The sequence below is a fragment of the Malaclemys terrapin genome, chromosome 3 (assembly GCF_027887155.1).
Source record: "Malaclemys terrapin pileata isolate rMalTer1 chromosome 3, rMalTer1.hap1, whole genome shotgun sequence".
NCBI classification, from domain to species: Eukaryota; Metazoa; Chordata; order Testudines; family Emydidae; genus Malaclemys; species Malaclemys terrapin.
This window is the reverse complement of record NC_071507.1, coordinates 199,878,649-199,899,901: the sequence shown is the minus strand read 5'-3', so window position 1 is coordinate 199,899,901 and position 21,253 is coordinate 199,878,649. Positions and strand designations below refer to the sequence as shown.

The 21,253-nt window shown below is 43.7% G+C and overlaps 1 protein-coding gene across 3 annotated transcripts in view; it reads right to left on the bottom strand.

The window, feature by feature from the left end:
• PINX1 (PIN2 (TERF1) interacting telomerase inhibitor 1) overlaps window positions 1–13,461 on the bottom strand; it is a 79,364-nt gene extending 65,903 nt beyond the window's left edge. The window contains exons 1-4 of one of the 3 annotated variants that reach the window (XM_054022429.1): window positions 13,144–13,461; window positions 4,083–4,192; window positions 1,590–1,682; window positions 753–831 (exon numbers count right to left, since the gene is read on the bottom strand). In XM_054022429.1, coding sequence (XP_053878404.1) covers window positions 753–831; window positions 1,590–1,682; window positions 4,083–4,192; window positions 13,144–13,162 — 301 coding nt within the window. In that variant the 5' untranslated portion in view covers window positions 13,163–13,461. Of the gene's footprint in view, window positions 1–752; window positions 832–1,589; window positions 1,683–4,082; window positions 4,193–12,926; window positions 12,964–13,104 lie in introns of those variants that run through there. The other 2 variants (XM_054022430.1, XM_054022428.1) reach the window with 2 other exon arrangements.
• Between the last annotated feature and the right edge of the window lie 7,792 nt (window positions 13,462–21,253).

Genomic DNA, 21,253 nt, shown 5'->3' with positions numbered 1-21,253 from the left:
CTTATGCAGCACTATGTGGACGCTTGCACTGTTTTAAATCTTGCTTATATCAGTTTAGTTTGTTCCTATTATTTAAACCAGCATATGCATAGACCAGGCCCAAGTACTTTCTGAGACTAAGAGACATAGCTCTTTTTGGAAAGTTTTGACAAGTTTCCTGCTTCTGCATGTCCTGCCCTTTTGCCCAACTAAATCACATTACCCCACCATATTTAAAGAGTAGGTAGGTTTTGACCCCAGCTCATGCAAACAGCAGTTTCTCAAGGGCAGGAAAAGTGAAACGCTGCAGAAACTGCCACTAGGTAAAAGCCAGACACAATTCTTCATCAAGGAGGCTGACAAGAGGTAAAATGAGGCAATGGAGAACGTGTGTGTGTCACGCCTTGGAACTGCCTCAGGCTGTTTTTCAGTGGACAGCTGCTGCTTCTGCATATCCCACCAAATAAAGGAGACACACCCGTCTGCCTTTTCTATTGAAAAGCCCCAACAAGGGCTTGATTCAAAGCCTATTACAATCTCTGGAATTTAAATGTAATTCATATACATCCTCATCAAAATTAACATCTTGGTTCTGCGTGGCACTGAACCCTCTGTTCCCATTCATTTTAATGAGAGTTGAAGGGGGATGAGCATTGTGCAAGAAGTATCGCCAGCCCACAGGATTGGGCCTTCATTTGCCTTTTAAGAAATGAAAAATAGAGGAAATTCTCAGTGAAATTTCCAGCATCCAATACAGTGAAGTATTAACATACCTGATTCACCTTGCCCGTGGCAATTATTCAGTTCAGCCAGAAGTTGGTTGAAGTCATCTTGATGAGCAATCCAGTTGTCCTGTAAATAACACCCAAGTGAATAAGAGGCAAAAGATCCTACCAAAAGGTCTATCAGAGTCTCACTATACATCCTCTAGCTCTAAACACCAAAGGGTAACTAGGAATCCCCTAAAGTTTCACGGGTAGAAACACTAACTACAGCTCGTTAAGTTCGCTCCAAGTGCCTATGAGTTGCGTTTGAAAGTCTTCAAACAATACTGAGTTGTTGTTGGCTCTGTCATGCCCCAGGCTGGGCACGTTGTTTTCAGCTCCAGGCAGGAAATGCTAACAATTTTCCTGCAGCACAAAAGATGAGAACACACAAAGTCAGTTCAGATGTTGACTCAGACAGCGGCTTTAGGGCTCGATCCCACATTCTGTGCAAGCCCATGACTGCCAACGGGAAATGGGGACTGTTCCAGGAATAGGGAGCAGAATGACAGGAAGGCACAAAACCAGGCCTAGTAAAAGGAGACAAAGGGATATCTACCAGTAAACAAACATTTTGGATGTCTGTGGGAAGGGGCATCTCTGAGCAGCCTACTCCCCATTATTCACCGCTGCCTCCTCACTCCAACATCCTCCCAAAAAAACCCAAGAGGACACAATTGTACCAATACTGCTGTTAGCTGGTTTCTCTCTTCTGTGAGATGTTCATCATTATCCTGACACCATACAAACTTGATGATGATTTCACTCGCTTCCCATTACATAAAGGGGCTGTCAACAATCAACACATTCTTACCTGGGTTGGCAGCAAAGCTAACTAGTACTCACCTCATAATTTATGGCTGCTCCTAAACCAAGTGTGTTGTTCTTCACTTGAACCTTGATGTGCTCTGTGCTCCCTTGTTCTTGAACCCCAAGACCCTAATGAGAATATAAGGCAAATTGTAAGTGTTTTTCAGGAGCGACATTAAAGATAAATATAGGTATCATACAGAAAGACAATTTGTTTTTGAAATACAGACAAGACAATTTATATTTCTTTTCTTGCCTATGATTTAATTCAGGCAAATGCTATAAGCAGCACATTGAGAATTTGTGTATTTTTAACTGATTGTTTATGTGCCCCTCAAAACACCAAAGTAGTAATATTACTGAGTTGTCCTGATTAATCAGGACACCACCTTACATTTCTAGGTGATCCTGCAGTGCTTTACAACTTTGAACATAGAAAGAGAGAGCACACACTAGGAATGCTTCTCTCACCTCATCCACCTCATTGTAAGTTGATGCATCCACCTCAGGGGTGGAAGATGTAATTGTTATACTTAGTTAAACAACTGCCAACAACAAAGAATACTGAACTTGCAGAGAGAGGTTAGAGTAGGGTGACCAGATGTCCCGATTTTATAGGGACAGTCCTGATATTTGGGGCTTTTTCTTATATAGGCTCCTATTACCCCCCGTCCCGATTTTTCACACTTGCTGTCTGGTCACCCTAGGTTAGAGAGTGAGGCAAATTAAAATGTAATTGACGCCAACTGGAATTTGGCAGGACCCATTTCCTTACTTTTTTCCTTCCTCCATTGCATTCTCACACATAATTTTGTTACTATTTGCTTGTTCATGAAGAGTTTTGGGGCAAGTCAGGACTTCAGATCTTGGCTTTGTCCATACTAAAAACTAACAGTGTTTAAATTCAGTAAGGAAATGTGTTTGGGGCCCAATATGTATTTTCTTGCCCAGGTGGCAGGAAAACCAAACATGCTAAGCCTATGCTAGGATACCATGTTTTAGCCAAGGTACCTATCAAAGATAAGACCTCATTCCCTACCCTATTTATTTTTTCCTAGCCACACAGATAAGGAGAAGTCACATAAGAACACTCGTACACATCCCGGTATTTGGGAGTAGTGTAGATGAGGCCTATGGTTGAAAACCTGTTTTATGTAGCAATAACTCATATTTAAACATGACTGTTGCTAGCATGGGCCCAGCAGATAGTGAATTTTGTTTCAAAAGCTATGCTACCCAGATTCTTCTGGCTACCACGTACCAGGTGTATTGCCCCATCTATTGGGACTGTGTTGTAATCGATCTTCCACGCTTTAGCGGTAATTCCAGTGTAGGCAGGACTTATAGCATGGTTTTAGGACACTTAGGAAAAAATTTCTGTCCACTTTAGTTAAGGCAACAGCTGTGTTTGGACATGGTTGTTGCCAGCATGATTTTATCCAATGTGAGCAGTTTTAAAATCTCAATCTCAGTTTTAAAATCCCATGGCTTTCATACTTATTTTCACATCACATTAAAAGCACTAACAAATGTGCATTTGTGCTTACAAATCAAGACGTTAATTAATCACAGTTAGAAAACCTCTCGAAGCCAATGGACTCATTGATGTCAATGGGTTTGGGATCAGGCCCTACCTGTTGCAGTTTGTATGTGAAACTCTGCTCCAGCAACTAAGTGCAAAATCAGAGCCAGTTAAAAACCTCTTTAGGCTAGCTTTTCTTTAAGCAACTTTCCCAAGTCAATGCAGTTATTGTGAGACATTCAGGAGTACCTCTTCTCTTGCACCAGAAGTTCTGCGAGTCTCCTAAACTCAAGAAAGCCACAACTATTATTCTTTTTCAAATGGTGGATGAGGAATACCCGAGATGAGAGATGCCTTTAAAAACAAAAATAATGAAGACTGTTCTCTTTTGCGTTTAGTCAGGTAACTAGCACCTGGAAATGCTGAAGAGACACAGGCCTCAATTCTGGGCTCTGTGGGGTCTCTATAGAAGCTGAGCCACTGTAAAGAGGCAGCAGAAATGTCTTTATTGGCCAACAGGGAATATTTCTGGCATCGTTAGATCACTGGCCTCCACCCACAGCTCTCTACCATAGGAGCATGCTGGGGTGGGAAGAGATGTGGCTTGATGCTATGCTCTGGCTATTCTGGGTGGAAGAGCAGATCATAAGGGGCCATTAAAAGTTGTCAAAGGTTAGAGAAGTTTCAGGAGCTGCTCTTACACCCCAGGCAGCTGTCAGAATTTGGGAGATCCATCTGTAGCTCCTGCAGTTCTGAACTGGGGTCACCCATCTCCTTATCAAAGAGAGCAGAAAAGGAAAAAAGGAAACAGGACAGCAGGAGAGATCCAGAAGTCCGTAGTAGGGGGGTAACAGTAAAGTACCTACTAAAAAGGATATAGCCCTAACAACTATAGACCTAAGAGCTGCCTGTAATTCCTGTATCCAGATATCACTCAGTATTTCAAATTCTGTAATACCGGAGAGTTTGTTTTTCTGCAAGACCACACACTTCCCTTTAGACCATACCTTTCCTTTGGACCATCCCATTTTTTCCAACATCTTCTGGCCAAATTTGGATTCATCTTTACTCCAGGCGCTGTTTCTAGGATCCACAGACCACTTCTGCTTTTTACGGGCTACAGCAGGGAGAAAAAAAATGTTATGCAAGCTGATAATGCAATTAAAAAAAAGGTCAAGACATTATTTTCCCTCCAAACAGAATCTAAAACAGACTATTTATGGTACTTATATAGTCCCTATTACCAAAGTATCTGGGCATCTCAATCTTCAATGTATTTATCTTCAGAACACTTCTGTGAAGTAGGGAAGTGATATTAGCCCCATTGTACAGACAGGGAGCTGAAGCACAGAGAGACTAAGAGACTTGCCCAAGGTCACACAGGAAGTATGTGGCAGAGCAGCGACTCAAATGCAGGTCTCCCAAGTTCTAGGCTAGTGCCCTAATCACTGGACCATCCTTCCTCCCTGAATGTCAGAATATAGTGGATCTAACCACTGCTTTAATAAAAAAAAAAATAAACATAACCAGTCACTGATGTCTGCTTATTCAAACGAGTACAGAACAAGCACCAATGTGATGAAAACTTTCAAGGTCTGCACAGAGAATGGCTAATTTATCTGAGAACTCAGATGACATTATTACTTGTATTACAGTTGCACCCACCTAGAGTCTCCAAATGAGGATCAAGGCCACATTGTGCTCAGACACAGTACGAAAGATCCTCTGCTTCAAAGAGCTTACAATCCTACAAACAATTATGCACATGCCTAACTTTACTATCATGAGTAGTTCCATTGAAACCAATGAAGTAAAGCTGGCATAGCAAAGTTAAGCATGTACATAACTGTTTGCAGAATCAGGGCCTAAACAGAAAAAGGAAGCATTACTACCCTCATTTTACAGATGGAGATACAGAGAGGCTTGCTCAAGATAATAAAAATTCTGTGGCTGAGCCAGGAATTGAACCCAATTCCCCTGAGTCACAATTCCATGCTTTAACTACAAGACCATCATTCCTCTAAATGCACCTTTGGAAAATAGGAACAAGATTACAGGAACACAATTTGGTTTTGGCCCCAATTCTGGTTCTTCTAAAAAAAAAACACTGCGACTTAAAAAAAAAAAATCCACAAAACACAGTGATGAAAAAAATTATAAAATTAATTGTGTTTTTTAACATTAGCTTTAACATTCCCAGGCAGCATTAGAAGCGCTAGTAACTGCCCTGCGTGGTACAGAAAAACCATCCTCAAGAAAAGTCCTATTGGATTCAAGAGGAAATTATACCCTGCTGATGGAATATCCCAAAATTCCATCAGATGGTTAAATACCAATAGAAAGGATCTCATTCTCTGGAAAACTTTATAGGTTTCTAGGGAGATCTCTACATGACTTTTGGTATGCTTTTCCATAAGTGAAACTGACCAGCCTGTTTTCACTATCCAAGTTGAGTAAAAATTCAAGAAGTTAATAGCGCATAAAGGGAGAAAAGTCTACAGCTCTGTTGGTGTTGATAATCTATAGTGATACCAATAACATAGGGATTGTTTGTGTTTAAAGATAAACACAAAGTGGCTGAGATGATCAAAAGGGCCTAAATATGCCAAGTGCCCAACGCTCCCACAGATCTTCACTGGGAACTGGGCACTTCACCTCCTTAGGCTAATTTGAAAATCTCAACCAAAAGGAGTTATGTGGATGCTGGCCAAGTTTTACAAAGCTAACTAGTGATTTTGGGCAACCAACTTAACACACCTCAAAGAAACCTGATTTCAAAAAGTAACGATCACCGGTCCTCTGAAAAATCAAACTGAGCAACCAAACATTTGAAAATCTTGGCCATTGTCCCTTTAAGCCACAGAAGGTTGTACTTTTCAAAGTCAACCAGTGCAGCATAGGAGGATCAATTCAAGAGGACACAGTCACACACATACGGAAGGTTTCAAGTACACTAATGTCTCCTTCCCAATTCCATACCTTACACTGTCCCTTTTCCTCTACCCCTTTAGCCTGTAGTCTTATCATTGTTCGCCTTTCACCTTCCTCAAATCACTATAATCCCACCTGTTCAGCACTTCCTACCGGCTACAACATCTGCAGAATCTTCTTCTTCTGTCTATTGTAACTATTACCCAGAATAATGGCTTAACAAAACCCGAGGAATTAAATTTGGTACAACTTACACAGGTGTAAAGCTGCCACATATATCTAAGATGCTTTACAGTTCATACTCCCCAGAGAACCCTGGTTCCAAGACCTAGTAGAGTAGCTTCTCAAAGTTGAAATCTGTAACACTTTCCTGGCACCTTCAATCACAGGATCTCAAATCATTTTACAGACAGAGTATTAATCTTCACATTTCTCTGAGGCAGATGTGTTAGTCCTATTTTACAGATAGGAAAACTCAAGCACAGTGAAGTGAAGTGACTTAGTTAAAATCAACAAGAAATCTGTGGCAGAGCCAGGAATCCAACCTCTGAGCTGCAGCCATCATAGAATCATACAATATCAGGGTTGGAAGGGACCTCAGGAGGTCATCTAGTCCAACCCCCTGCTCAAAGCAGGACCAATCCCCAACTACATCATCCCAGCCAGGACCTTCTCAAGCCTGATCTTAAAAACTTCTAAGGAAGGAGATTCCACCACCTCCCTAGGTAACCCATTCCACTGCTTCACCACACTCCTAGTGAAAAATCCCTTCTCCTCCAAATGAGTTTTGGAAAGAACCATTCTCTTTGTCAGAGCTGTCTGTTCACTGTAATCTTTCCAAAACGAAGAAGTAAACTACCTATTATCCTGCAAGCGAAAAGTGATTCAGTTCCAACACTAGCACTCCACTGTACCAAACTGCCCCTGGAGAATGACACGATGGAGGTGCTACTGATATCCTGGACAAGCAGCACCATCCAGTGGAGAAAAAATTCATTCACTCAGACACCTTTTGCTATTCCACTATCTCCAGCTCTGTGATGTTTGCAATGGATCAGTTCCTGCACACTTTTTGCCCAACTGCAGCCCTGGATGTGAAGCTGAACTAGCCGTTCTGAAACTGTGGTCCATGGAGCACTCAATAATTACGGGCAGAGAGCTGGTTGGTGATGTGCTAATGGCTCTCCTCCTTGTCTCCAGCTGCTAAACTGCACTAAGAGATGGCTAATAACATCACTGTTCTAGGCATCCTTTCCTTGCCCTCCCATCTATCCATCTGTTGTCTCGTTTTAGATTATTCTTTTTGTGTCTGACAAAGTGGGTATTCACCCACGAAAGCTTATGCTCCAATATGTCTGTTAGTCTATAAGGTGCCACAGGACTCTGTCGCTTTTCACAGTTCAGACTAATATGGCTACCCCTCTGATACGCAATACCTAGGAGCGCCAATCATGGACCAGACCCTGTTGCGCTAGGTGCTGTACAAATGGAGAACCAGTCCCTGCCACAAAAAGTTTACAATCTAAGTAGACAGGAGACAACAGATGGCTACAGACCGACAGGGCAGTACAAGGAAACGACATGACAATATTGGACAGCATGATAGGCAGTATACTCTGCGCACCAGCACTCTGACCAGTGTCAAATTTTTTGTAGGCATCATGGTACAGGAGAGTTTTGAGGAGGATTTTAAGATAAGAATGGCCCTACTAGGTCAGACCAAAGGTCCATCTAGCCCAGTATCCTGTCTTCCGACAGTGGCCAGTGCCAGGTGTCCCAGAGTGAATGAACAGAACAGATAATCATCAAGTGATCCATCCTCTGTCGCCCATTCCCAGCTTCTGGCAAACAGACGCGAGGGACACCATTCCTGCCTATCCTGGCTAATAGCCCTTGATGGACCTATCCTCCATGAATTTATCTAGTTCTTTTTTGAACCCTATTATGGTCTTGGCCTTCACAACATCCTCTGGCAAGGAGTTCCACAGGTTGACGCTGCGTTGTGTGAAGAAATACTTCCTTTTATTTGTTTTAAACCTGCTGCTTATTCATTTAATTTGGTGAACCCTAGTTCTTGTGTTATGAGACATAGTAAACAACACTTCCTTATCTACTTTCTCTACACCAGTCATGATTTTATAGACCTCAATCATATCTCCCCTTAGCCATTTCTTTTCCAAGCTGAAAAGTCCAGTCTTATTAATCTCTCCTCATACGGAAGCCGTTCCATACCACTAATAATTTTTGTTGCCCTTTTCTGAACCTTTTCCAATTCTAATAGATCTTTTTTGAGATGAGGTGACCACATCTGCACACACTATTCAAGATGTGGGTGTACCATGGATTTATATACGGGCAACATGTTTTTCTGTCCTATTTTCCATCCCTTTCTTAATTATTCCCAACATTCTGTTCACTTTTTTGACTGCCGCCGCATATTGAGTGGATGTTTTCAGAGAACTATCCACAATGACTCCAAGATCTCTTTCTTGAGTGGTAACAGCTAATTTAGACCCCATCATTTTATATGTATAGTTGGAATTATGCTTTCCAATGTGCATTACTTTGCATTTATCAACATGAAATTTCATCTGCCATTTTGTCTCCCAGTCATCCAGTTTTGAGAGATCCTTTTGTAGCTCTTCGCAGTCTGCCTGGGTCTTAACTATCTTTAGTAATTTTGTATCATCTGCAAATTTTCCCACCTCACTGTTTACCCCTTTTTCCAGATCATTTATGAATATGTTGAATAGGACTGGTCCCAGAACAGACCCCTGGGGGACACCACTATTTATCTCTCTCCATTCTGAAAACTGACCATTTATTCCTACCCTCTGTTTCCTATCCTTTAACCAGTTACCAATCCATGAAAGTACCTTCCCTCTTATTCTGTGGCAGCTTATTTCTATGGTACAGTTTGATTCATTTACGATTTTGACTTCATTTGATTCTACGCTTTCTTTCACATATAGTGCCACTCCCACACCAGCAAAACCTGTTCTGTCCTTCCAATATACTTTGTACCCTGGTATTACTGTATCCCATTGATTATCCTCATTCCACCAAGTTTCTGTGATGCCTATTATATCAATATCCTCATTTAATACGAGCACTCTAGTTCACCCATTTTATTATTTAGACTTCTAGCATTGGTAGATAGGCACTTTAAAAACTTGTCTCCTTTTAGCTGTCTGCCATTACACGATGTAACTGAATGGGAGTCTTTTTTATTTGACTGATTCTGATCAAACCCTGCCTGTATTTTATCATTTTCCATCCTCACTAGGTCATAGAGATTCTCTATTAATAGATCCTCCCCTAAGGGATGTACGAACCATGTGCTCCTCCGCACCTGTCGGCTTTCCCCCACCCCGTAGTTTAAAAACCGCTTTACGACCTTTTTAATGTTAAGTGCCAGCAATCTGGTTCCATTTTGGTTTAGGTGGAGCCCATCCTTCCTGTATAGGCTTCCCGTTTCCCAAAAGTTTCCCCAGTTCCTAATAAATCTAAACCCCTCCTCCCTACAACATCGTCTCAGCCACGCATTGAGACTCCGCAGTTCTGCCTGTCTAACTGGCCCTGTGCATGGAACTGGGAGCATCTCAGAGAATTCTTGAAAAAGGATAACAAGGTGGCTTTTCAATTGTTATGGGAAGGAGGATCTCTCAAGTGTGAGGAGCAGTATGGGAGAAAGCAGAAGATCTTAGTTTGAAAATTTAATAAGTGGGTGATGGAGGCCAGCATCATGAGCTGACCGGATGCAAGAGCTGACATCTTGATAGGAGAGATGACAGGTAGGGCTAGGGATGGGCCTTGAAAATGACAATAAGCAGCTTATATTCAGTGTGATGGAGAAGAGGGAACCAGTGGAGGGATGCAAAGAGAGGAGTAACATGCTTAAAACAACAGGCTAGGAAAATGATCTTTACAGCAGCATTTTGAATGGATAAAAGCATGGCAAGATTGCTTTTGTCAAGGCGAGAGAGAAGGATGTTGCAGTAATCAAGAACCAAGAGAATGAGAGCTTGGACAAGAGTTTTAGCTACGTGGATGGATAAGAAATAGTTCTTCTCCTCTCTTTTGGAATGAATATTGATAATACAGTGATTGAATTCGGTCCAGAACTGCGCACACAAAAATGAATGTGCAAAATCTGCCTTCAAGATTACCACAAGTTGTCACACATGCAGAGTTCTGGCAAACCCTACGTAATTAGATTTATTCTTTAAAGAACTATTTCAGTGCTTCCCTGCATATGCAAGTATAAACGTTAACACAGCACTAAATTTTCAATTATTGTACATTGGATACTGCACAATTCTGAATAACCGTACTGATGGGGACTTACATGTAATTGTGCTCTCTGGGTATAACTTTTCAAATCAACTCAGAAGTATGTCTCTCAAGTTAAAAAAAAAAAAACACTTTTAAGATTCATTACATATTCTGGCCCCAGTCCTGCAGAAATGTATTATTTAGATTTGACATTAAAAGAAAAGAAGAATGCTCATTCAAAAGCTCCGAGTGCCCCAATAAATAATTAAACTTTGAATAACCATCTATGGGCATTAAAAACTATTTTATATATTCTGTTGACCAATACATGCTGGCTAGCATATATCTATATTTTACAATAATATGTATTATCCACACTACATATACATTAGTATGCATCAAGCACAAAATTTTGTAGCAGTTATATAGCCTAAATTGACCTAGATCTTTACTTATAATCCTGTTCACTTATGCTAAGTGTCCCATAATACCTGGTATTTATTGACGTAAAATTTGGCTTAAGTAGATAGGAAAAATCTCAGGATCAGACCATGTGTGTTTTACCATAGTAATAAGTCTTACAGGCCAGTACTGGTACGTCCCAAAGGAAAAGGACAAGATGTGTGTGTATTCTACCCTGGTATAAACCTAAGAGGTGCCTTCACACTGCTGGGTACCTGGAATACATGTGTTCAGAGCAAAGAGATTAGGGAACACGATGGCACCAGAAAAACAAGGTAAAAAGCTTTTTGGTAAAATCAAGTTTTGGGTGATGCACACAGTAGCTTTTTACTTGTGAACAGAGTGTATAAAAAGATGGCTTTAGAAGTGTAACTCTGGGAGCGCACTCTGCAAAAGGTGAACACAACAACACTGCACAAGATGGCTTCCCAAAACTGGTATCTTACAGAACCTTTTTCCTGCACTATATTATCATTGGCTTAGAGCAATCAACCTGACCGATATTGGTTTATTTGGTCTCTTGAATATATTTCATAACCAACTGAAACATGGTCAAGCAAATGACTATAATTTATCAACAGGTTCTTATGGTATCCTCATCAACTTAGTATCTCATCAACTTAGTATCTAAGCACATTTGATTAGCACATTATGAATGCGACTAACATCTGTCATGTGTTTGTTTTTTCATCCTCTCCCCAAGGGAGAAGAGTGTGCAATGGAGTGTTTAGTTTTAGGTGTTATATATTTCTGACACACACACACACACACACACACACACACACACACACATGTTAGAGAAGGGAGGTTCAAAGAAATACATTTTGCACTTAGAATCATAGAAGATCAGGGTTGGAAGAGACCTCAGGAGGTCATCTAGTCCAACCCCAACTCAAAGCAGGACCAACCCCAATTAAATCATCCCAGCCAGGGCTTTGTCAAGCTGGGCCTTAAACTCTAAGGATGGAAATTCCACCCCGTACCCCCAGTGTTATAACCCATTCCAGTGCTTCACCACCCTCCTAGTGAAATAGTTTTTCCTAATATCCAACCTAGACCTCCCGCACTGCAGCTTGAGACCACTGCTCCTTGGGAGAGGAAGGTAGAAAGGTCTGTGATGATCCTTTGTTCCTTGGGGAGTTCATTCCTGTCTTGGACTAGCCCTCAAGAAAGTTCTGTCTCCTGCACAGCTGAGCCTCTCTCTTAGGCTATGTCTACACTACACAGCTTTGAGCGACATGGCTGTGTCGCCACAGCCGTGCTGCTAAAAGTTGTGCAGTGTAGCCGCTGTTTGTTGGCTCTCCTGCCAACAAAATCTTCTACCCCCCAACAACAGCGCTCCTGCCGACAACGCGCTGTTCGCACTTGTCGCAGCAAAACTTTTGCCTCTCACACAAGAACATACACCCTCCTTATGCAAAAGCTCAATGTTAAACATTAGTATTATAAAGCACAAATCTTGTTTGAGTTCAGTGGGGCTATTTACAGTATGTTCTTAACTTTTTTACACAGTCAGGGTACTCCTTCACTCAGATACTCCGAAGTTTTGTTCTGACTATAGAAAATCCCTCTTGCCATCACTGGGGATAAGGCAGTTTGCTTCCTGTCCTAAATTGCTGTGCGTCGTTAAGCAGTCGCCACCCTTCCTCGCCAGAGATGGCTGTGTTTCACCACTGCATCCACGTGCGCGCTCACACCATAGTGCAGTGTCGGGGCACGCACCAAAGACCACAATGAGAAGCGGTTTCCCCTCTGAGGGGTGGCTCTTTGGGGGGGAGGGGGGGAGCGACGCTGATGTGGGAAACAACCCCATGGGGGCCCAACAACACAGCTTCGACCCCCACCCAGCACCCTGCCCCCCACCCACAGAGGGGCGGGGGCCCAGTGCCCACCCTGCCCAAAGCCCCACAGAGGGGCCCAGCAGGCAGGACCCCCATATGGACCCCACTAGGTCTAGGTCCAAGCACCTCCTCACTCGCTCCCCCAATGCCTGGGCCTAGGCACGTTCCTCTCTCCCCCACCCCACTGCTTTGGTAGCGCCCAGGGGCTCCTCCCAGCAGCCCCAGAGCGCCCCGGGCGGGGCAGGGAGCCACGGGTCCAGAGGGGACATCACCCAGCGGGACACAGGAACGCAGCATGGAGCTGCGCCCCCACCCCCCGGAAGAATAGTGGTATCTCCCTACCCCTCAGAATAGCTCCTTCCATCTAGTCCATCCTTCCATCACGGACACGCTCCCCTTTCCCCGACATCCCTACTGGTGTCCACCTCCTCAGCGGCTATGGTTTCTCCCCACACCCCTCCTGCGTAGATAGTGGTAGCTCCCTTCCCCCGGACACATGATGGTTTCTCCCTTCACCCACCTTGCCGGCTGTAACCCCCTCAGCAGCCCCACTACTCACGCTCTGCCAGCATCGCCATCTTTGGGGCCTTCTGAGCTAGCGGCGCGCAGAGCCGCCAGGGTCACCTGCCAGCGCCGCCATCTTGGGAGAACGGGGCCTTCTTCCCCTCGGGCGCAGAATAGGGCGCCTGGAGAGGTGCCTGACTTAAAAGGGAAGGCAAGTCAAAACACGGAGCTTTTCCAAGGGGGCAGCGGGGCTTGCTAGGGACGTAGCAGAAACCCCGTGCTATTAAAACGCTCAACTACTCCCAGCGCTGCGTGGCAGCTACACAGGCAACTGCCGGGCAGCCCTGGGGCTGTCGAATTGATCCTGCCTGGATGCGGCCCCTTCGCGTGGCGCGCTTCTGGGGGAGGGGGTACCCCGCCCTCACATCCACAGCGCCTCGCGCGGACGAGGGTTGACTGGCGCGTGGCGGGCCACCGTGGTGCCCGCTCGCCCGCCCACGTGACACGATGTCCTCAGGCCACCCCCGATGGTTGCTAGGTGACGCTGGAGCCGGGCCCGCTGGCGGAGCAGCCGCCTAGCGTGACTTCCGGCCGCGTCCGCCGCCGTCCCCGGGATCCCAGTGCCCTCGCGCGGGGGTGTCCGACCAAGTGTCCTTGCCCCACGAGCGCCCCAGGGCGGCCTCGCTGCTACATGACAACGTTGCGCCCTGGTGGGGCATGACCACCCTGGGGGGTGGGGCTGGGAGCTGCTCCCCACGTGGAGCACAGCTCAGAAGAGAGGTTGTCTCCAGACCCATCTCTCTTCCCCTCCCGTTCCCAATCACAGAACAGCCTTGTGGCCAGGGAGACCAGACAGCAAATGTGAAAAATCGGGGCAGGGGTGGGAGGTAATAGGAGCCTATATAAGAAAAAGACCCCAAAATTGGGACCGTCCCTATAAAATCGGGACATCTGGGCACCCTACTTGTGGCAACAATAGCGATTGCTTACTTAGACACGTAATGTCAGGGCTACAAAATAGTCTTGGCAGCAAAGGGTTCTGTGGCACCTTATAGACTAACAGACATATTGGCGCATGAGCTTTCGTGGGTGAATACCCACTTCTTTGGATGCAAAATAGTCTTGGTTATAAGAGCATAGGAGAGACCAGTGACGTACAAGGTTAAGAAGACTTAGGCTATGACTACACTGTACAGCTTACAGCAGGCCTTGCGGCTGTAAGGCTCGGACAGTGTAGCCGTTCTTTGTGGGCAGGAGAGCTCCTGCCAACAAAATAAAACCACCCCAGCAAGGGGCGGTAGCTTTGTTGGCAGGAGAGCATCTCCCCGCGACAAAGCACTGTCCACACCGACGCTATTCATTGGTAAAACATTTGTTGGTCAGAGATGCATTTTTTCCACACTGCTGAGCGACAAAAGTTTTACCGACGAAAGTGCAGTGTAGTCAGCCTTAATCTAATCCATTTTCTAGGAGCCGATACCGGCTTGTTTTGTAAAAATAAATAGGCCCACATCCTCACAGGTGTTTAGGTGTCTAATTCTCATTGATTTCAGTGGGAGTTAAATGCCTGAAAACCTCTGTGGATCTGCTTCCTAGTACTTTGTCCAATCTAGTTTTAAAAGTCTTAAGCAATACAGCTTCTATCCCTTCCCTTGGGAGACTGTTCCACAGCCTAGTAGGTAGCACTGCTGGGAAGTGTTCTCTTTCTAAATTTCATTCAGTTCATCCCGGCTATTGTCCCCATTACACTCCCTACATAATTCCTCTGCATTCATGGCACTTAAACCCCTTGGTTCTTTAGAGGATGCCAGAACACTAGTTCTGTTAATGTGCTAAGAATATGCTACTACATCTCTCTGTATATGTTTAGCCAAAATGTCTTTTTAATACAGACCTCAGTTTTTTCACCCTCCTATTCTAATTGTTCATATCTTGTGTGAGCCATTTAACTCCAGTGAAATTTAGTTTTCATTTCTGTATTTGGAGAAGCCCCACGTTAATGTCTCTTCTCTTTAGAGGGTTAATGTAATATCAGATCAAATCTGTAGGTGGTGGTATTACACAGCCCTAAGAAAGAGATGGAGAGATATTAAAAGTTCAGCTCTACTCTGAAACATAAATTAGTAAAAATGCCATTAGGATGTCATGTTTATAGTTTTGCAATGGTTTCCGGATTACATATACTCAGTTTATAAAAGCTAAAAGATACTTTTTTCTAAACACCAGCCCTACAACTTCTACTTGAGATCTGAGAATTAAACTAGGTATTTTCCTTTTTTGTGCATCATTACCCGACAAAGGTTCTGCAGGCAACATGATACCCTCAGTGACAACTGTTCAACTCCCATGGTCTTCAGAGGATTCCTTCAGTGAAAAATTTGCAGTCCTATTGCTTTCAGTTGCAGTGATTGGAATTTAGGAAAACATGTTTAATGTTGCATAAAAAGGAGTATAATCCAGTTTATTCCTTTTTAGCTGGGTTGGTTCTGGCAAAGCTAACGTTAGGAAAAAAGTAGTATACAAACATAGACCACATGTATACTCAGTATATGTAGGTATAATCTGAATTAGATCTAGTCAGAAAAGTTCCACCCAAATGAAATTCTGATGAAAAATTGGGATGGGATGTGTGGAAATTGCAAAAATGTTCATAAAAATGTTTTCTGGTTAGCCTGATAACTGGATGGAGAATATTAATCTAAATATAAATGTCAACAGAAAATGGAAAAACACTTCACAGAAATGTCAGTGAAATGACTTTTCGCTATTTGCTGACTAACTCTATCCTGAATAGACATGGGGAGTGGGGATGCGGTGTAAGATGGTGCAATTTTACATAGTCCCTTTCCCGGAGTGGAATTGCACTTGAAGGCCAAACTTTTCAAAAGTGCCATCTAAGGCCCTGATCCTGCAAACACTTAAGCATGAACTTAACTTCACATACACTAGTAATCCCATTAATGGCGGTCAGGCTATTCGTGCTTAAAGATAAGCACACCCATAAGTGGTTTCAAGCTCAGGGGCTAATTCTGAGTGCTCAATTTTATTTATTCCCCTCTGGCCCAATTTTTAGAAGTGGCAAGCACTCATACCACCCATTGATCTCATGAGAGAGAAGGACTATAATAGGGGCTACAGGGACTCAGGACTTTTGAAGATCAAGCCATAGGGATCTGAAATTGGGCTCCCAAAATCAACCACAATTAGAGGACATGTTTGAAAATGTTAGCCAAAGTGCCTTGGCCCAAGGTCATCACAAGGGAGTCAAAGGGCATTACATAAAAGAGTTGCACTTGTTTAACTAAAGGTGTGATTTTCAACCGATTTAGTTACATTGGTGCAAAAGGTTTAGGGCATGTCTACACTACAGGTGCGACAACAGTACAGGTATGCCAGTGTAGTACCATAATGGAGATGCTTTGTACATCAATAGACAGAGTTTTCCTGTTGCTGCAAGTAATCCGCTTCTTCAAGCAGTAGTAGTTCGGTGGGCAGAAGAATTTTCCAATCAGCCTAGCTGTGTCTACAGTGGGGGTTAGGTGGGCATAGCTTTGGCAGTCAGGGATGTGAATTTTTTAACCCTAACCCTAACTTTCAAGTATAGACCAGGGCTTATTTTGGTTTACACTGACCATAGTTTATTTTAGATTAAGTTGATTAGTATGAACTAAACCAAAATGAACTATGCTTAAACTGAAATATGAATGTCCACACAAGGATTTTTGCACTGATTTAACTAAATTGGTTTAAAAATGATTCAATTCAACCACTGCTACTTTCTTGTGTAGGTAAGAACTTAGTATCGGAACCAGGGCTAGCATTAAGGAATTCCTGGCCACCTGTCCTGGGCTCAGCCCACTAGATCAGTGGTCTCCAAACTTTTTTGATCGCGCACCCCATCAGTAAAAAATTTTTGAGCACGCACCCCCTGCCGCGCCGAAGCGCAAAAAAACAAACAAACAAAAAAAGCCGCTCAGACTCCTGCCTGACGCAGCAAAAAAAACCCAACAACAACGCTCCTCCTGTCCTCCTGCCGCGCACCCCTAAGGATTCTCTTGCGCACCCCACTTTGGAGACCACTGCACTAGATCACTTGGGTAATATTTTATTTGCAGAGCACTTGTCATTATTAGTATGAAAGGAACTTTACTGTGGGATTTAGTTCTGTATCTGGAACGGGATTGCATCCTAAAAGATGAAAGCTTGAGTTTGAGAGAGACAAAAAGCTGAGAGAATAACATTTTATAAACATTAATTATAGGCTCAGTTGATCTTACGTTACCAGTGAGCAAAAAATATTCTTTTTTTTTTCAAAATGCTGGAAAATTACATCTCCTACCCTCAACACATACATGCACGCACACACACGTACACAAATGGCTGAGGCATTTTCCTCAAACTTTCAAACAACAAAAATCACCACTGAGCTGAGAACTCTGGAAAGTTTCAGCGCTGGAGAAGAATTCTTCAAAAAGCTGATGACTCCCTCAAATAAGGCAGTATCGTGAAAGCCCACTTTAATCTCATGGCTGTGCCAGGTGACTGATATACTCTATAGCACGTTTCATTCTCAAAGCTCTTTGCCTCATTAGTGACTCTTTACAAGATCCCTGCAAATAAGGTTTATCATCCGCCTTCTACAGGTGAGGAAAATAGGGCAAAGATGCTAAAGGGTCACCACAGTAATACAATTAGGACCTCAAGTTCCTGGCTCCCTGGCCTATGCTCAGACCTCCAGCCCATGCCGCTTTCTCTTTCTCTCTCTGCAGGCTACAATGTGTGAATACACCTTCTGCGCTTCCTGTGATCCCCCTCCAACACAGGAGGTAAACTATTAGGGGGATTTAGTGTATTGGAAGTTCAAAAATGAAAAGGCCATAGCCAAATTGGAGAGAACCAGAGAGGAAATAGGATCTGAATCTTGGCTAAGTAATAGGGCGTTCATGAGCCAATTCAGTCTCTGTGCTGTGTGATGGCCTCAGGCCAGTCAGAAAGTGCTTATCAAGTGAACTCCGGGAGAGGTGTGATGGAAGTACTAAGGACACAAGTTGCCTCCAGACTTTAAAATGAAAAGACAGGTGTGATTTCGGACAATGATTAGACAGAACAAGAAGATTAAAGGTGAGCTCTGGTATAAAGGAGTGTTAGTACAGCAGCTATGGAAGAGGCATAGAATCAACCAGTAGGCACGGAGCAAGATTAACAATATCCGATCTGTGGAGCAAAAATGTCAAACTGAGCTACCCACAGTGAGGAGACAAAAGGCTCCAAAGAACAGCTACAGGGGGCAGATGAGGCAAAGTGACACATTCAAAGCAATAAGAATTTGGTGCATTTGCTGCCAACTAACGACTGAGTAAATGCAATAGGTGACTGAGGACACTAGAGGGAGCGTGGGCAAAAAAGACAACAGAGAAGGCAGGACTAAAACAAGATTGTTGGTACATCTCTACTCCGATATAACGCGACCCGATGTAACACGAATTCGGATATAACGCGGTAAAGCAGAGCTCCGGGGGGGCGGGGCTGCGCACTCCGGCGGATCAAAGCAGGTTCACTATAACGCGGTTTCACCTATAACGCGGTAAGATTTTTTGGCTCCCGAGGACAGCGTTATATCGGGGTAGAGGTGTATTTGTATTACATTAGTTACCCTTTTATTTATTTACCCTTTCTCACGATACAAAAACCAAGGGTCACCCAATGAAATTAAAAGGCAGCAGGTATAATACAAACACGACAAAATACTTTTTCACACAACATACAATTAACCTATGGAACTCACTGCCATGGGATGTTGTGAAGGCCAAAAGTATAACTGGATTCAAAAAAAGAATCAGATAAATTCATGGAGGACAGGTCCATCAATGGCTATTAGCCAAGTTGGTCAGGATGTAACACCATGCTCAGGATGACCTTAAACCTCTGACTGATAGAAGCTGGGAGAGGAAGAGGGATGGATCTCTTCAGAATTTCCCTTTTCTGTATCTCCCTCTGAAACTCTGGTACTGGCCACTCCTGGAGACAGAATACTGAACTAGATGGACCTTGGTCTGACCTAGTATGGCAGCTCTTATATTCTTATTAGCACAACAGGCTTTATTGGTGCTAGGCGCTGTACATTGTAAGAACAGTCCCTGCTCTGAAGGGTTTATAATCTAAGTAGATAAAGCAGATGAAGGATGTGGAAGAAGCGAGTATCACTGTTTTATAGATGGGGAAACCAAGACATGAAGATGTAGTGATTTACCCAAAGCCAGGCAGGAAGCCTCTGGCAGAGCTGAAGCTGAACCCAGATCTCTTAGGTCTAGCCCAGTGTCTTATCCACAGACCACCTTTGTGCGATTTTCTGTTTTGTGGCTCCTATTTAACCCTCTTAAACACTCACTTCAGTCAAATTAGAAGTGAGAGAATAGTGTTCAATCCAAAGTCATGTACGTAAGCATTTGCCAAAACCAAATGTTGCATTTGCACATGCCAGAGTTTTCACAAGAAGTGCTGACCTGCTCATCCAATCAGGCAACAGAGAAAATACCAGATGACCAATACCTCATCAATCACAACTACTCAACACAAAAAGAATATCACATGCTAACAGAGAATTGTTTATGATCCATCCATAGAGACAAACAAGAGTTCATCCCAAAAAAATCAAATCATTTTGAGTCCCAAAGGTGTCTGTGGAAATCATGCTCTGTTCCTGGATATTCTATGAGGAGGAAAAGGTGCTAAATATGTTGGATAAATTATTCATTACAGATTACTTGCACAGAACTCGTCAAAACCCAACAGCAATAAATGAGAGATTGTTTATGAAAAAGCAAATGGGTCTGCACGTTTGAATGTGCTCAGTTACAGTCTGTTTTATTCACCCCCATGAAAGTCTGCGAAGTTCCCTTGGCAGAATCTTTGTTACTTGTGAGGCTGTGAGAGGAAGAGCTGGAATTTCACATCCTAGGCAGAGCTTGACTTCAGCTTTGTAAGCAAAGCAAATTAGATTCAGAGGCCTTTGAACGGTCAGAAATAGGGGAACCCGCTTTTCAGAGTACGGCTGCCCTTTAAGCTGTAAAAATGACTGACCCAATACTGTCATCTTGGGAATGTTTGAGCTAATAAAAGAGCGCTAAAAATAATCAGCACAGACTCATTAGTTCTTTAATTGCTAACTGCTCTTTCTTTCTCTCATAACCAAATGTCACTTTGTCCCATGTATCTCGCTAGTTACATTGGTTAGTGAGTGCCAGGGGCTGGCTGAGCCCAGTGCATGTCAATACAACTTACCAACACGGCTATGTAGGTGCCAATCCATCTTCAACTCCTCTAGTCCTCAGCAGATCAGAGTAACAACCTGACAGTTTTGCACCCTCCAAAGCACACTCTAAGCTAGGCAGCGGGGAAAAGAGCAGTGCAGAGAGAGGAGGGAGGGAAGTGACATTAACAGACTCTGAAGTGCTCAGTGCCTGGCTGTCCTGATATATGGACTCTTAGCCTTTAAACAGGAGACATTTATTAAAGAAACAGTCACTACTACAGATATTCAGGTTTCCCTATAACTCAGGTTCCAGCTTTGTCTCTGTTGTTTACCAAGGACCACACCCTGTTTTGAACTCTATACAGCACACACAAACATCTTGTAGCTGACCATTGCAGGGGCCTTGTCTATATTGGTGTAACACCAGTGGGAGCTCTTGTGTAGCTGAGGTGCTCGTGACTGCTGGCGTATTTCCTGCCATGTCATTTAGTCTTTCTCTGAGCAGGGCACGATTACACAGTGGTAAAAATGCCTGTCTGCACTAGAGCTGCTACTGTTGCTATCACCACCGGAGCTGCAAAAGTCGGTAATGTTAAGAAAAAGCCACGGAGCTTGTTAATTGGACTTTGCTGCTGTTCTCTGAGCAGCTGGGAGAAAGATGGAACCTTGTAGCCAAAGTGCAAGTCAGGATTCAGGAACATCTGCTAAAGATCTACAGCATGGATAGGGATGATACTTCCTGGGGGTCCCAGGGTTATACTACGTGGGAGTACCCACCTGCCCTTAGCATGAGGAAGCCTGGTCCGTGCCTGCCATGGGTCAGGCTCCCCAACTCCACCAGCCATGGGCAACACAAGCACTGCCCTCTAGGCCTCACAGGCTCCGCTGTTACTCTACAGGTTAGCGATTGGAA